The sequence below is a fragment of the Sceloporus undulatus genome, chromosome 3, assembly GCF_019175285.1.
Source record: "Sceloporus undulatus isolate JIND9_A2432 ecotype Alabama chromosome 3, SceUnd_v1.1, whole genome shotgun sequence".
NCBI lineage: Eukaryota > Metazoa > Chordata > Lepidosauria > Squamata > Phrynosomatidae > Sceloporus > Sceloporus undulatus.
The window spans coordinates 32023042-32041381 of NC_056524.1; the positions used below are offsets into that span (position 1 = coordinate 32023042).

Genomic DNA, 18340 nt, shown 5'->3' on the forward strand with positions numbered 1-18340 from the left:
AGTTTTTAAGAGTTTTTTAAGAGTAGTGGAAAATATGGCTGTCCCCTGGACAATCCCATATACATGTGTGAATAAACAAAATGCAAACTTACCAAGATTTTCTAATTTTCGTGTTGAACCTTGTTCCTACTTGGGATAAGCATTTATTTTCCTTATATTTCTGTGCATAGTTTTCAAGCATATGAGGGCACATTTTTCAGTTATGCCCAGTTTTCTCCCAGTGACTAAAACATGCTGGTGTGTATTTTAGCAATTATATATTTTCCACTGACATGCATTTTTTCTTATGTATTCTTTATTGTTTTGCATGGTAAGAATTGCTTTGTAAGAACTGCATTTTAAGATCAAAAAATTATGTACTTCCACAGAGAGGCTGGGTTCAGGCCTGCATGCAGTGAAATTGTGTGTGTGTGTGTGTGTGTGTGTGTGTGTGTGTGTATATATATAAAATTTATATCCAAAATTGAATTCTCATAATCCCTGTTTATTACATGCAACACAGTGCAACAAATGCCCAACTTTATATTGTGGCTATTTATCTATAGAGATGGAGATATAAAGGCATATAGATATAGACACAGTATAACAGATATGGCAGCACTAAGAACATAGAAACATAGGTAAGTAATCACATCATAAATCCTTCTAACCCAGTATTATGTTTACTCTGATTAGCAGTTATTTTTCATTTCAGTTTCTAAGTGATACTAAGACTGCAATGATCTTAAGATCTTATTCTCCTGATACTGTTTTCAGCTGTTGCTGAAGTTCTAATTTTGAATGTGTTGCGTTCAGTTTGATGATTTTATATCTGTAATATATAATATGTTGTGAACCCCTTTGGAAGGGGTAACTTTGAAATATAGCCTATAAATATTGAAATAAATTTTAAAAAGTGCTCAACAGTGAAGGAGTTGTGGGTTCTGGTTGCTAGGATTACTACCAGCAATATTCCCACACCAAAGCATAGCGAATTCTGAAAGCTACACTTCACTGTTTTCAACTTAATGGCCCTGAAATAATCACTTCATAATCAGTTCTATAAAGCAACAAAACCATGTCATCCCAGGCACCTGGAAAGCTCAAGAGCAATCACAAACTCACAGGACATGCTACAGTATTTTAATGTGGAAGATTCAGTGGTGAGGAGTAATACACAAAGTGGATGAGGCAGCAGAAGTGTGCTTTTGCCAGAGTCTATGGAAAGGGCAAGATTCTGCCCTTCCTTTCCTTTCGCTTCCCATCCCATCCCATCCCCCAAATTAATTAAGGGCAAACCACTTTTTATGTTTGAATTCTGTTTGCTTCAATTGAATTAAGCTAAGAACAAAGGAGGAAAGTGGGAAGAGAGAGAAACTGGGACATTTTAAAAGCAGAGTGAGGAAGATTATTCAGGACTTCTTGTTGTTGTTCAAGTCATTTCCGACTTATGGCGACCCTAAGGCAACCCTATCATGGGGCTTTCTTGGCAGGATTTGTTCAGAGGATAATTTCCAATGCCTTCCCCTGAGGCTCGGAGCATGTGATTTGTCACCCAATGGGTTTCATAGCTGAACAGGGAATCAGACCCTGGTCTCCAGAATCATGGTCCAGCACTCAAACTACTACACTACCCTGCCAAACTGGAACAGTTAAAAAGTATGGTATTGTTCTCAAGCAGCAATTCTTCTCATTATTACAACCATTAACCACTGAATGGAGCTATCTTCACAGATCTGTGTGACAGCCCATTGTTGTTGTTGTTGCTGTTACTGTTGTTGTTGTTGTGTGCCTTCAAATCATGTCTGACTTATGGAGACCTTAAGGCGAACCTATCATGGGGTTTTCTTGGCAAGTTTCTTCAGAGGGGGATTACCATTAAGGCTGAGAGAGTGTGACTTGCCCAAGGTCACTCACGGGGTTTCCATGGCCAAGCTAGGATTGGAACCCTGGTCTCCAGAATCCTAGTCCAATGCTCAAACTATGACACCATGCTGACTCCTATCACCTGCCTAGATGTATATCCACCCAGCAACTCCTTACCTCTTAACATCACTCAGACCCCATCCACAAGACCATTTCAGTTTCGTTCTTACTAAACTTAAAAATATCCTACATTGTCTAAGACTGGTAACTTAACATTACTAGTTTCCATTTTCAAAAAGACCACTTTCCATTTTTGCTCTCAAATTTGCAGATTGCAAACTGACAGATCCCCAAATTCCTGTGAATTCCTGGGCTGCCTTACACAACAGGAGCCTTCCCACTTCCCTCCTGCTTCCTGGCCAGATGCTGTTGCTCAATCGTGACAACAGCCAGAAAGGTCCGTAGAGACCTGCTTTAAAGGAATTTCCCAATTCCTGACAGACTGCTCCAGAGGGTGTGGAAGCATCACTATACTGTATCTTTCTTCATTCAAATGAATTGCTCAACACTTGACACTTACCTCACATTTCTCTTACTTTGCATGTAGCATAGAGATGTCAAATTTTGTGACAGGCTGTTATAAGCCTGCCATTGTGTGTGTGTGTGTGCCTTCATGTCACCAGCTGACTTATGGCAACCCCACGCATTTCAGAGGGTTTTCTTTGGCAAGGAATCCTCAGAGGTAGTTCTGTCAGTTCCTTCCTCTGAAATATAGCCTACAGAACCTAGAATTTTATTGCACCCATTTTCCCCCCATTATGGGCATGGGAAGGGGATGCTCATGTGCATGTGCGACCAAGAAAAAACAGATTTTATTGCACACAAAGCGCCCTCCAAAAGGCCCCATTCTGACGCCCAGCACCAGGCCATCCCCATTCAGTGCTGAGGAGCGCCATTTTTTGCCTGGGAGAAAGGTGGCATAGAAATTAATTAAATAAATTTGAGGAACTGACCTGGTATTAGATTTTTGCTGGTAAGCAATATCAAAGGCATTTATCTAAGCAATTTCCATTTATTTTTGCATGTGCCTTTCCTGTATGCATTATGTGATTCCTTCTAAAACAAATTTATTCCCTTCTTTAATGTACAGGGTAAGGTAGGTGAACTCTGTATGCTACCACTCTGTTGTTCTTTACTTTAACTGAAGGGGGTGGAATTATAAGGCAATAGATTAATCCCTGATGGTTTGGGATCAGTCAAGGTGTGTACTGAACAATGTTTGGTTTAATCTTCTGAGGAGAGTTACTGGATAGAAAGTTGAGGAGTTAGAGGGGGAAAGAAAAACATGATGCTGACCCCATGACTCCATGATAGTCATCTAGTAGGACAGCCATCCTTAACTTGGTGAGACCCAGATGTTTTGGACTGCATTTTCAATCAGCCCCAACTAATATGTCTAGTGACCAAAAATGGAAAGGGTTGTAGTGCATAACATCTGGAGAACACTAGGTAAGGTAAAGCTGCAGTAGAATATGAGACTCTGTGTGTTTTATAACATTTGTGCTATAAACATTGCATTCTGTCAAGATAGCTCAGAATATGAAGCCCACACTTGCCTTTACTTTATTTCAAGGAAGTGCTACACACATTAGGGTCATGGTCTAGATAAAAACAATGTCTGACTCAATAGACAAGTCCAGCTGTTCATGGGCAAGCTTTCCTTTATCAAGGGCACACTGATTCATGCATAATCTATACAGAGTCACATATTGATAGGACTCCAACACACCTCCAGTCTGTTCAAAATTCTTGCCTAATGCTGCTATGTGACATTCCAGGTGGAGAAATTGCATTGTCTTGAACTGTGACACCAGCCAACATCTCAGCATACTGTTACACCAGTGCAACAGCCCAGTTCCCTTTTCAGTACTGATGTCCTTCCTCATACCTTATTTTGGCTACTTGCTGTTTAGCACACCATGTTGTCATTGCAGCCTTCACCAAAAAAAGCTGGATCCTATCTGTGTAGCACAAAAGCAATTGTCCTGTAATAAAAGGTTCCATGAGGTCATGATCTGAAGTAAATATGTGAGTGTGTGTGTGTGGCGGGTCATATCTAGCGTAGAAGTAGCACAAACAAAAGGGGGAAAATCTAAATCTGGAAAACATTAAAGAAAACTCAGCACTTTCCACCAAAACACGAACATCAAAATATCTCCCCCATCCAGCTCCTCCGATGCTCATAAAACCTTTCCAAAGTAGAAGACACTTTCAGTTCTTGTGACTGTGTCACGGCACTATATGTAGCTTCTCCACAGATATGTTCTTACCCTCTTCCTCTGACATTCTCTTTAAATGTCATCTTGACACAACAACATCAGTGAGACAGTAAGGATAAAGGGATCAGCAAGAACGAGTTTGGAACATGAACTCTCTGTCTCTCCTCTTGTTTCTTGGGCCTCTAGCTCACATCATTCTTGGCAAAGGCGAAAGGAACGATTATTATCTTCCTTGTGGGGTCCTTGGCTAACCCACAGATCTATGCTGCCTGCTTCTGAGTGAGTTGAGAAAACAGTTATTCACATGCTGGGTGTCTTTATGCCTCTCCATTCCTGACATTTAGTCACCAAGGTCTCCAAGGCAGGATCTGCTTAAACCCCATTTCCTCTTACTAACAAATCCAAAAATAATTAATCTCAAATAAGAAACTCTTTAAAAGGTAGCAGCTAACATTAATTCCAAGTCATATGAACAAGTGAAGCAGCCTTATTCTGAGCCATGGTCATTGCTCCAATTACATCTGCTTTGGTATTGTGTCTACTTTGACTAAGAGCACTTCAAAATCTAAGGCACTTGCCCTGCTGGTAAGGATCCATTCATAAAAGAAAGTGTGAATGTGCCAGGAACTTATGAACTTCAATTATGTGAGAAAGGTAATTCCACTTACACGAGACTGCCTGAATTCTTTGTTGGGGATTATTGTACTTCATCAGAGATCTTCAAAATCTCTGTGCTTTCTGTAATGTGATAGATTTTTCCCAACAGAACCACATGAGTTTTCATTAGTTGCCCCACAAAAGTCAGTCCACTGCTATCCTCAACCATTAGGAGATCTGCTACTTAGTTAGGATGAGCTTTCCAGACCTTGTGACACTATGTGGAACAGTATCTTTCAAAGCCTTACTCAGCCGGCCAATTTTTGAAGTTGGAAGTTCCCTGACTTCGAAAAAGAGCTGGCTGAGTGAGACTTCGACCCAGGATGCATCCAAGTGGCGTATCCCAGCTAGATAGGCGACAATTTAGGTATGATCATATCCAGGGGCATCCCAGATCCTGAATTCAAGCCAGAAGAGATAAGCCGGTGTATCTGTTAATGGGATAAGCTCCAAAGTTTTACTTGTATTTTTTAAAAAACTGTGGTAAGATGCCTTGGGTACCATGTTTGGAGAAAGAAGGGATATAAATGAGCTAACTAAATAAATATCCCTTCCCTTTTGTAGGGTTTTAATAAACAGGTCTATTTGGGTAACAGAAAAAATTGTATTTATTTAATAAGTTGGAATTTCAGAGGGCTTCTGTTATTATTTTGGGTTTGACATTTGATCTGAATTTTCTTTGGAGTAGTAATTCAGTATTCATTCTTTTATTTTCAATTAAATTATTTTGTCTGAAACTATCAAGGATTTCCTTCCAATGTTCAGTCAAAATCTACTCTCCGATAACTGAAGACCATTAGACCTGGTCCTAACCTCTGGGGAAGCAGAGAACAAATTTGTCTCCACCTCTCTGTGACAGCCCCTTAGATATTTAAAGAGCGAAATCATGCCTCCTTTCAATCTTCTCTTTATTGCTGGCTATGTTCTGATAGCTGTTGCATGATAATTCAAGGATCCTCTGAGACCTCCCAGGGACCATCCAGACTTCTCAGAGGGTGATATTATCATAGAGTATCAGCTATTGGAATATAGCTGGCAACCATCCTCCTTGCTTAGTGGGCCCCCATCTTTCCACCAGCCACATCATGGATAAGTTGGGAGGAACAGAGAGAGAAGAAATGTAAGACTGGGCATAATATAGCCTATTCAAAGACTTGGGAGAAGTGGTGGTGGTGGTGGGGTTAGAACAAGAATGGGAAAATTTTCCATGTCAGAGTTTTCCAACTACTCCTGATTCATCCCCCTGCCTTAAGCCTTTGAAAATTCTTTCCATCCCTGTTGCTCACACAGTGTTATGCTCTAGATATTAAAGCAAAAAGTTCCTGTCCCCATCTTTCACTCTTGGCTTCTCCCTCTCTCTCTCTGCTCTCCTCCCATTTTGCTTTTTCCCCACCCACTTTTAATTATACAATTATGGCAAGATGGGTACAAAGAAGAGTGGGCTTATTAGATATGTGCACCAGAATTCTATATGGAAATTTTATATGACCTGTTAACATTGCTTCACTTTACACATACCTAGCTATGTAGCAGAGGTGCTAAGAAACCCTTGTACTGAATTGTGAAGGTGTGTATCAGGACACTGGCAAAACCACAAGATGTACAGTGGTACCCTGGGATACGAAATACCCAGGTTACGAAATTTCCGGGATACGAAAAAATCCCATAGGAAATAACTGTTCCGGGTTACGAATGTTTTTTCGGGTTACGAAAAAAAATTTTGGTGCTTTTCGGCGCTTTTTCGCACGAAACGCGGCTTTTCCCCATTAGCGCCTATGGGTTTTCGGCTTGCGAAGGCTTTTCGGGTTACGAAAGCGGCCGCGGAACGAATTAATTTCGTAACCCGAGGGAGCACTGTATATCATGCACTGATGTGCATGGCACATTTATGTGCAAATAGGATGCTTGGCTAGCTCTGCAACATAGTAGAGTAACAACAGCTCTCTAAGTGATAGGGATGTTAAGCAACTGTGCCATTCTAATTCCTGCACTTAAATCCACTTATGAAGAACTAAGGCCTCAACAGGATTCTGACCTTGATTGTTAAGAATGAACATGCCATAGATTGTGAAGTTGAAGGCTTTCACGGCTGGTGTCCATAGTTTTCTCTGGGGTTCTGGGCTATGTGGCTGAGTTCTGGAATAATTTATTCCTTAGGTTTTGCCTGCATCTGTGGCTGGCATCTTCAGAGGGTGGTGGAAGTGAGTGGGGTATCTATACAGTGGGTCAATTTTAAAAGAACAAAAGAGCACTTTTTGAAAGAGTTAGCCCTTCCTGTTCTAGAGAAACTTTTGTGTATGGGAGGCAATAATCAGATGTCCAGAAGGAATAGACATTTAGAAATTATAGGTAATGAAAAAAAGATCATGAAATAAACAAACTGATTAAAATGCAATATTAGTTGTAGCTAATTATTTTGAAAACTATTTTCCAAGTGCCTTCTCAATAAAAAGAATAAAAAAGAGGGTATCCCACACATATAAGAAAGCACACTCAATAGACATGATTGCTTTGTTTTGTTTTGTTTTATTGTGTCCCATCAAATTGTTTCTGATTTATGGCAACCCTAGGGCGAGCATATCATGTTGTTGTTGTTTTCCACAGAATTTTTCAGAGGGTGTTTACCATTGCCTTCTTCTGTGGCTGAGAGGGACTCACTTGCCAGATGTCACCCAATAGGTTTCCATGGCCAAGTGAGGATTTGAACCCTAATCTTCCAAAGTCTTAGTCCAGCACTCAAACCACTACACCACACTCATTCTCAGCATACACCATCCTCATCTTATTCATCAAGATTTGTATCCCATCATTTCCCATGGAACTCCTGTCTCCTTGCTCTCTTTGTTTTGCTAAACTAAATTTTTCTAAATTAAAGAAATCTTGTAAATATTTCAAGGGGAGTAGCTCCAGCTTTCTGATAATTCTACCCATTTTCCATCTCTACAATATCTTTTCTGAGATTTAGCAATCAGAACCATATGTAGTAGTCCACGTGTGGTTGCACCACATATCTGTGGTCCAATGACACTGAACAATTCATTTTCAGTCGCTTTCTGAATGATATCGATCCAAAGGGAAGGGCAGGATATAAATATATTTATTATTATTATTATTATTATTATTATTATTATTAAATACAGATGTGACTAATTTGTGCATAAAATAAATTAGAACATGAAATAGCACTTCCATATCCTCCAGTCTTCAAAACGGTTCACAAAAGGTACTATTTCAACTATATATCTCAGGAAATGCTAAGTTCTGTAGTGCACAAAAGTAACTTTTCCATACTCTGTTCTTCAATCCTACGTTGATGGATAAATCAGGCAACTTAATTATTGAGCACTTTCTGAATCAACTCTTCATTCTAAGAGTTGAGATGATAGCCCTGTTTAAATATTTGAGGAGATACCACATTGAAGATGGAGCAATAAGGGGTCATCCAAACATTTATTTTTTTTAGTGGAACAATGCGAATACCCTCACTCACACATTCTGGATTTGTTATTAATACTATGGAACCGCATCTCTGCACATCTCTGTGAGTTCGGTTGCTCACACATGCCAGCACTTGAATAAACATAGAGTCAATGGTGCATATGTATTCGAAACACATTCAAGGCATGCAGAGTTTAATTCCAAGTTTATTCACATTGGTTTTTCACACTTCTGAGAATTCAAATCTTTTAGAAAAACTCAGAAAAAAACCCTTGGTATTAATTATCCAGACTTTGGCAGCCTCCTCCCCCTCAAAAAAAATTTAATTGGGTGCATTTGTGATGCATGTGAACAACAGAGTTTCATCCCAGATTCATCCTGGATTATTTTCATGATCTGAATAGTCCATAGGACATACAGCAAACAGCAGGAAAAGAGATTCCACCTAAACATTGGGAAGAACTTCTTGACACTAAGAACTTTTTCACACGGAGGAATGTATCACCGTCCCTAAAGAAGAAAAAAGTGGGGCCAATGCGAAAATTTATGAAATTACATGGTAGCTTACCATACGCACAAACACAGTGTCCATCCAAAAGAAAAAGTGGTGCTAATGCAAATGAATTCATCACATGAGTATGTACCCATTGGCTTCTTCACTGTGCATTAGTGTGTTTGCACGTGTGCAGGGAGGAGAGGATCATGGCTGGAAGATTTTATAATTCTTCCAAGGAAACACTCCCCCCCCCAAGTTAAAGGTGGAAAGGAATAAGGAGGAGGAATGCTCAGGCTCCTCATCTTTACTTCCCCCCCTTTGCTGTTTCTCCGAAAACAGCTGCTTTCCTCTCGGCAGCCAGGGAGTACAGGAAGGAAAATAGCAACAAAGGATCATGGGAATTGTAGTTTGTTTCTAATGGGAGCAATCCCATGGCCAAACTAGAGATGCATTTCATACTAACGCAAATGCAAATTGACTGCGAATTTGCAGTGGAAAAGGATTTATAAATTCAATATTTTCCCAAATGCAGTTATTCCTGGGATGACTCATAATTGCATTTGGATTGTGTGCGATGTTGTTTGAAATTCTTTTACAAAATTACGTGAAATACCTTGGATGACCCTGGATTAACCTTAGGCTCTTCCAGTTTTCCCCGTGTGATAAATTCCTAAGAGCTGTTTGGCTGTGGAACAAGCTGAGTCAGAGAGTGGTGGAGTTTCCTTCTTTGGAGGTTTTTAAACAGAGGCTGGATGGCCATCTGTCTGGAGTGCTTTGATTGTGTGTTTCTGCATGGCAGGGGGTTGGACTGGATGGGCCTTGAGGTCTCTTCCAGCTCTACGATTCTATGAGTCTATGATTCATCCCTTTTTGATTAAAAGATAGCACATAGTTTTGTCAGTAAAGACTAAATATATTTTTAAGGAAATACAAAGAGCAGACAGCTTCCTTCCTGCTTGAAACACAAATTGTTTTGTTTTCTTCCTTTCAACTTTGTCACATTATGGGGCAATTCAGTGGTGTACTCTCACTGAAACCACTAGGATTACTCCTGTAGGTGGGGTGCATACATTATGCTCAGCTAAAATATTGGTTTTATTACATATTTATATGACCCAGTTGGCCTCTGTATAATGTCACATATTTCCCAGTTCCCTAAGCAATGAAAAATTCTAAGGGAAGCATCACTGAATTAAATTCTCTTTGGATGAAAGTACTGTAGTGCCTTAGATGCAGTTGTCTATTTGTATACAGAAGCACTTCCTTGATAGAGAAGGAATTAAATGCTTATCTTATGTCACTGAACATCATTGAAATTTTCCCCATCATAGACTCTAGACCCTACTTAAACTATAGGAAAGGGGAAACCAAGAGGCTATTTGGGGTTGCTCAACAGAGGAGCCCCAATCTCTTCTGAGAGCAAATACAAGCAAAGGGAGAAACCTTCCATTATAATTAGAGCACCCAGTCATAAGAACTTGTTTCATATGATATTATAAAATTAAGAATTCTATCATGTTTCTTTTTTCTAAGGTGGATATTAAAAATCAGGAAAAAGACAATAAATAAATCTATAAATATATTTTCAGTTACTGGACAAACCTCAAGTTGTATTACTCTGTATTGAAATCAAAGACACAAAAATGATAAATATATTTCATCCTGGCCTCTAGCAGTCTGGAGCAGGAAATGAAGCAAGTCTATGTCTCTAACAAGGCTAAATATACACCCTACTTCTACCCTGACCCTACGCTCATTAGGTTGCAGTAATGATTATTTTCGGGTTAGTATAAACAAATTCTCATCTAGCATTTCCCTTTGGCTTTCTTCTTGACCTGGTGCATTTCTCTTGTTAAGACTTTGTTTTTTAAAAATATTGCACACAGTCAACAAGCTATTTACCTGCTTCTCTAGGACGATCAAGATCGTCTATGGAAAGCAGATAGGAACGTATAAGCAAATAGAAGAGGAAACACCAACCAAAAAGTACCCACTGTTAATAGTATCCTTAACATGCAATACTTTACCTTGAATGCTGACATAGGCTGAACTCTCCACTACCCCTTTCAGGTTACTAGCTACACACTGGTACTGGCCAGCATCATCCTCTTGCACTCTTTCAATCAACAGACTCTGGCTTCCTGGGCCTAGTATTATACCTGTAGAATGAAAAACATTTAAATGTATAGGAATAGTGCATAAATGTGAAACTTTTCTTGTCCAAGTGAATCTTTGTTTAAAGGAAGTCTGAACTGCAGACCAGTCAAACAGATTGTTAGGTGTCCTTCAAGAAAAATAAGGAGTACTGTTTTTTAGTCTTTATATACTTTTAAATTTTTTTAAAATATTTAATAGTGTTTTATATACTTAATAATGAAAAATATTTGTTTAATGGGCACTCATTTTGGAAGACCTCTGCCTGCTGGCTGCTGATGGTTAGTGGCTACTAGACATGTCATACTTGGCCATTTAGGTGGTGGCTGAAAAGAAACAGTATAGGGCATCAGAACGTAGCCAGCAAGGAAACAAATACTTGAAATTTTCCAGTTGGTCTTCAAGCCTATATTGCTTTAAAAAACCTACTGCCAGTTATGAGTAGTATACTCTGTCCAGAGGTATGTACCTACTTCTGCCTGTTCAATATAGTTTATAAACAAATATTACATAATTGGCATAAAATTGAAATTTACTGGCTGTTTGGCCTTCCAGATGTTGTAGTCTCTGTGTTTATGTGTCTTTACATTGCCTGTCAATTGATGGCTACCTAATGAATTTTCTACGGTTTTCTTAGGCAAGAAAACTGGTTCTGCCAGTTCCTTCTTCTGAAATATAGCGTACAGCACCTGGTATTTGATGGTAGCCTCTCATCCAAGTACTAATCACACCTGAAAGAGTTTAGCTAACCAGAGCTTAGCTTTCAAGATCTGTCAGGATCTGGTAGAATCATAGAATCATAGAGTTGGAAGAGACCGCAAGGGCCATCCAGTCCAACCCCCTGCCATGCAGGAAATCCAAATCAAAGCATCCCCAACAGATGGCCATCCAGCCTCTGTTTAAAGACCTCCAAGGAGGGAGACTCCACCACTCTCTGGGGAGTTTGTTCCAGTCGAACAGCCCTTACTGTCAGGAAGTTCCTCCTAATGTTGAGCTGGGATCTCTTTTCCTGGAGCTTGCATCCATTGCTTCAGGTCCTAGTCTCTGGAGCAGCAGAAAACAAGCTTGCTCCCTCCTCAATATGACATCCCTTCAAATATTAAAACAGGGCTATCATATCACCTCTTAACCTTCTTTTCTCCAGGCTAAACATACCCAGATCCCTAAGGCGTTCCTCATAGGGCAAGGTTTCCAGACCTTTCACCATTTTAGTCGCCCTCCTTTGGACACGCTCCAGTTTCTCAATGTCCTTTTTGAATTGTGGCGCCCAGAACTGGACACAATATTCCAGGTGGGGCCTGACCAGAGCAGAATATAGTGGCACTATTACTTCCCTTGATCTAGACACTATACCACTATACTGGTACCTTGGTATTATCCCTTTCTAATGGCCATGCTGGCTAGAGACTCTGAAAGCTAGAGTTTAAAACATCTGGAAGGCCAAATGTTTCCCACATCTGTTACAGTGGGTTCCTGTGAAACTTCTCACAACTTGGGAAAATAGAGAGGATGGAAGTGTACAAAATGCAAATAGTCTAGCACAAGAGTACAGTTTAAGCCACACTTTAGTTAGTCAATGGCTACAAATAGGTAGGTGGATGCCAACTGACATAGCACTGATTGTCTGTGACAAAATGTGACATGAAGAAACTCTCCCAGAGATCTTATCAGTCTCTCTTTAAAAAAAACTGTCTTAGACTATAATGTGATTGCAATAGAGAGTATGGCTGTCATTTTAAATAATGAGGATAATCTACAAAGCAATGGCAAAATGAGTATTGCCGTCAACACTAGGAGGGCTACATGTTTCCATCTCTCCTATATGTCAATATTGCTGTTTACTTCCAAAAAGAAACTTACAGGAAAAAACCCAATATCCCTTGCTGAAATTCTGTTTTAAAAATTCATGATACATTGCTTTCATACGTCATGGTGGCCCTTTCTATTAAATGTGTCACACTGATGTTGGCATAGTTTCGTAACCCACTCTTTGATAGCAGTTTGCATTGTTAATGATGAACCCATCCTGTGCCTGAGAACTCCAAGGCAATTCTACCACCCGCCCACCCACCCTTCCCAGCATGGAAGAGTGTCAGGAATGCCGTATTTGCTCCTTACTATTCTGGATGTTGATCCTTATGTCCAGAAATCTCAGGACTGACATTTGAAATATCAATGGATGCCTTGATATTCAATGCATTTTTGAATATTTGCACGTCTTTAAAAAGCCTTAAACTTCTCTGCACAGATAAGACTAGAATCTGAGGGAGAAGTTCTTATCACTGATATGCTAGTGTCCAATGAGCAAGGAATTTCTGATGGAGAGTGGCAAAGCTGGCATTCAGTCTTGCATTCTTGCACTCAAGCTGGCGTTCAACATGAATGTATGAATTCACATTCTATTTCTTAGTTAATTGGTCTCAAGTACCTGTTGCAGGGAAACCACATTGTATTACTCTTCCTAACAAAACTATTATTTTTTTAAAGACAGCTATGCCATGCAAAATGGAGAGGGGTGCTAGAGACATGGGACATAATATTAAACCTATTGGGTGGGTGGCAGCTGCTAGAGTTGTAGAACCTGGCAAATTGCTTATACTGGAAGGTTCTTTAAAATGTGCCAAGAATACATTTGATCTAAACATCCTTGAAGTACATTTAAGGCACTTCCAGAAGGCAGTTACTTCCTGTGGAGCAGGAAGTACCTCAACATTTGTTCTCTGCAAGCTACTCTGGAAAAATTGTCTTTGAAGGGTGGGGTAGAAACCTACAAAATCAAAATAAATACATTTTAAAAAAACAACATGGAGCTTTGAAGCAACAGTGGCTGGATTGGTACTATGGTCACAAAGCTAGTTCTAACATGAGGAAAGGTGACTTCTAGTGACTTATTTCTGGATTTAGTAAAATAATAATAATTAAATATTTATTTATTCTATCTATTATACTTATAATTTTTGTTCATATGCAATAGTTTGGTGAAAGTCTACATGAAAGTGTAAATCTTCTGGCTGGCTCTGTTGCTGAAATTAATTTGCGACACCAGAAATAAGCACAACTCCCATCTAATAGGCAGTTATCAATCACAAGGATATCCAGATTGTTGTAGGAATTAGCTATACCAGTCTTATGTGTGGGAAACGTATTATCCTCCAGATCTTGACAGACTGGAGTTCCCATGATTCCAAACCACTAGCTAGGGGTGACACAAATTGTGATACAACAGCACATGATGATTTTTACAACCCTGCTCAGAAACATGGAATTGGGGTATGAATGATGGGGCAGGCAATCAAGAAAATACAGTGTATTGGGAAGGAAAAGATGGCAAGTATTAGACTCACCTGGCTTTTGAAGAATCTCTTTGTTGTTTTTATACCAGGATATCTTAGGTTCAGGCACACCATGAACATGACACTCCAAACTAACAGAGTGACTGGTGTTGACCACTTGATCAGTGAGGTTCCGAAGAAGATACGGTGCTTCCTGGGCTAAAAAAACACATTGACAGATTAGTTAGTACATTCCTGGTCATAAGGGTCTTTCTTTGTATTTAATCCTGTGCTTGCCTTATATATGCTGTAGCTTTCTCAACTGTTTGATGTAAAGAAGTGTTGCTCTATGGGAATGAGAGCTACAAATCTGTGGATGATGAGCAAACTTTTCCACCAAAAATCTGGGGAAAGAATAATCTTATTGGTTCTTCCCCCTTTCGATAATAATACCTATTAATTAGTTTGAAGTAAAATTATAAGGAGCAGCACACAAAATAGCCAACTCAGCCGTATTCTGTTGGTGCTTTTCTTAAAATGAAAAAACAAATTTTGTTCAGTTCCCAGGGGGAAATGTACCACAGTTACAGAAAAATAAATTGCTAATGTCACCAAATGTTTACTTTACTATAGGGAGATATAAAAGGCCATAATCTATTTGTACTGGGAATGCACTTTCAGTTTTTAGTATTGTATAATTCAGTTTTTCTCTCTCTCTCGCTCCAACATCATTTCAAAACTAGAGAATATAAACAGGCCTTCGGGAGTTTGAGCTATTGGTTAGTTGGACATCAAAGAGTGGGGTGGTTGAACCAAATGCCATGACATGTCAGTAAGTTAATCCAATGTGCATTGTAGAGGTTTATTGTATTTTGGGAGCTTTGCAGCATATAAACTTCTCAAATTACCACTACCATGTTTAACTGCTAATAGTCATCCATCTTCTAGACTAACCATGTTTTAATAAAAATCCATCCATCATGTTCAAGGCTACAGTTCCAGTACCTTAATTTTATACAACATGAATCAAATTTAGAATTAAATGGATTGCTATATGTTTTTCTGCACATCTGAAAGTAAGGCATGAAAAGGTGTCCCTTCCTAAATAAATATTCCTCAGACAAACTGGCCAATATGTTAAATCATCAGCCACATAAAGTGGTTATCTGTTTCAATTGTTCTTATCAACTTACCCTACCTTCAGGGACGTAGCCTAAGGGGGGGGGGTCCTTGGGGTCCAGACTCCCCCTTCCATTAGAAAAAAGAATGGTGCGTGCTGCTGCACTGCCATGCCCATGCCCCATTATAATGGTGGCACTTAGTCTGGACCCCGCCCCCCTTCCTAAAATCCTGGCTACATCCCTGCTACCTTCCCATACTATTTGTGATTTTTCTGTTTTCTTAAGTAAATAACGATGTTGTGACTTCAATCTAATACAATACTGGTGCATGTCATGGATCTTGTGTCTGTTAGGCTTCCCACAGCAGCCATAGAGTTAGTCCAAAACTGGTTCCAGAGAGCTTCCCAGCCCTCTTAAGCAGGTTTGTGTGGTGCTCAGGGGGATTGTAGTGGAAAGGGACCATCATTCATCTGTTCCCACCCATTTATGCTGGATTCTGCTATTCCACCAAGAAAGATCCAGCACTGAATACAGATCTTTGAGACAACCAACTTCCACTTATATTTTCTTATATATTTTCTTATATTATATTTACTGAAGCAACTGAATCTCTCAGGTAACTTGTTGTACAAAATGTTAGCATAAAACACTTTGGTCCCCAAGCCCAGCAGTAAATGGTGTCCCCATCCCACCCCAACTCAAAGTTCATAGTACTGAGTCAAGTTATTTGGTCTAATCTTAAATAGAGAAGTCCAATAATCACCTCCCTTTTACACTAGCTATTAAAAATACATTAATAAATAAAGTAATTGCCCAGAATTTGCAAACTTCTAATCACACCCTTTTACTCTTGCCAATGGCTGGGCCATTCTTGATTGAATATATGACAGCAGATTCTTGAGGGGGGAGGGAGGAATCATTACAAACTAAAGGGCAGTAGATTTCTCTGAATTTCCAGTTTGGCTGCATTTACTTCACTCTTCAGGTGCACACTCTAGAAAGCTTTCTAAGTGAGTGTTTATTGTGACCACAAGGAATATTTATTTTGCAGAATAGAATGCTTAACGAAACTCAGTAGAAACATATAAAGCCCCCTTATATTGAATTAGACTATTGTCTATATAGACCAGTTTTGTCAAATCTGGGAGTGGGAGCATCTCTCAAGGTCTCCAGGCCAGATTCATTTATAGCTCTACCTGGAGATTCCTGTTTTTGGTGACTGTTTCCCATCTAGGTGCTAAGCACGTTTAACACTTATTAGCTTTCAAAATCCAACAAAATGAGAGATATTTAGGGCAGCATGGTGGTTACTTTTTGTTTTGGCAATAATATGTCATGGGATAATGGGGAGATCTAGGCCAGCATCTGACTCTCTTTTGTGATGGCAATTTCTTTCCTGTGTAGGATAGCTGGATTCCTATGAGAACTGAGGCACTATTTTCATTATTTTCACTAATTACAGCTCTCATTTGAAAGAGCAAGATTTTAATTTAAAATATTTAAAAATTAAATTAAAGAGTTGTTTTAAGAATAATCCCAGTTACTTAACAGAGTACCTATCAGACCTTGTTTCACCTACTTTGAACTCAACTAGATGCTAAACTTGGTGCAGTATAGCAACTTGTTTTCAAAATAGCCCATATGAAATGTGGCTATAGAGCACATCCCAGATGTAATCAGGAAAACCCCATATGTTTTCTCCTCCACAGTGACATATAATCAATCATAGACTGTTTATTTTATTTCCTCCCCCCCCCAAATAATTATATTTGAAAACAGGTCTGCCTATTTGAAGCTTATAAACTCAATCATGTGTGTGAATGTGTGTTCCATAAGATTATAGTAAACAACACAACCAAGTCATTTGAGGCAAACAGTAAACACATGGGGGGAAAAACCAGAGGTCACACAATCTGATTGTTATTTCTGATTAATTTTAATTTGTTTATAGCCATACACATTTTTTCCATATTGAGAAACACTTTCTTACTCAAAATTACTTGCATCACTCTTCACATATTTTTAAACAGTTGCTGCTGTACGTAACTGATTTTGAAATGCTTTGTTGAAGCAAGAAATAGCTGTTTCCCTTACGCTTTAGTTTTCTGAACTAAACAGGCAGGGATTTCCACAGGCATTCCAAATGGCTTAACTCTTTTCTTTTCGTTTGACTTGGGTAGAAATCTCTGTTTTATTTTATAGCAAAAATAATTTGGCCAATTCATCATAAAAATCAAAAGTGAACTTCTGTGCAACTCTCATGTACAGATGACATTTCGGCCTTTTAGTACACTCTGATCACAAAACATGAAGGGAACCACAGAGGAGATAGAAAATACCTCTGTTACAGTGATTTTGCTACTCCTAGGCTTTGAGTAGCAAGAAAGAGAAGAAAATTAACCCTGAGACAGAAAAAAACCCACCTATACATAAATATAACCGACAAAAACAATATAACCAACAAAGACAATGTTCAACATTTCTAAACTCCTCTATTTTGCAGTTCTTTTAATTTAACACTTGTATGTCATTATAAGGCAGCTTATATTATCTGACCAGTTACCAATTATGAGTCAGTAAAATATACAATTGAACTGATAACATGCAGTTTAAAAAAGAAATACAAACTTATGTTACAGTTATTATTCTCCATGTCATATACTGAAATGATAAATCATCCAGAAAAGAACAATATTCAACCCTTTCCAGTGCATTTGCAGTAATACTGGCAGTAGGATCAATGCATCAATCACGCTGCAAAAGACAGTCCTCTAAGCTCTTCACTTTACATGATACTATCAAGATTCTTTCAAATGTTCCGACTTGGACAACACCACAGGAACAATAATTTACACCTCTGCAGTTATGGTTATTGAAGCTTTGGTCAACTGCATGTGATAGAGGTCAGGCTACCCTCCTCCTCCTAGGACTTACTATAATGTCCATTAATTCTACAGGTGAACATTTTTTTTAAATGAAATCCCTGGATCAATTTGGAAATCATTTTTGTGTTTATCTTGTGGAGCTAGCTCAGAATCAGCATGTGGTCAACTGAGTTTCTGCAACTTAGTTCTCTTC

The 18340-nt window shown here is 39.0% G+C and overlaps 1 protein-coding gene across 3 annotated transcripts in view; it reads right to left on the reverse strand.

The window, feature by feature from the left end:
* The window catches only part of FLT1 (fms related receptor tyrosine kinase 1), a 202424-nt gene that overhangs the window by 43918 nt on the left and 140166 nt on the right, over positions 1-18340 (reverse strand). For all 3 annotated transcript variants that reach the window (XM_042457573.1, XM_042457574.1, XM_042457575.1), the window contains exons 14-15: positions 14214-14360; positions 10743-10874 (exon numbers count right to left, since the gene is read on the reverse strand). In XM_042457573.1, coding sequence (XP_042313507.1) covers positions 10743-10874; positions 14214-14360 — 279 coding nt within the window. The remainder of the gene's footprint in view (positions 1-10742; positions 10875-14213; positions 14361-18340) is intronic.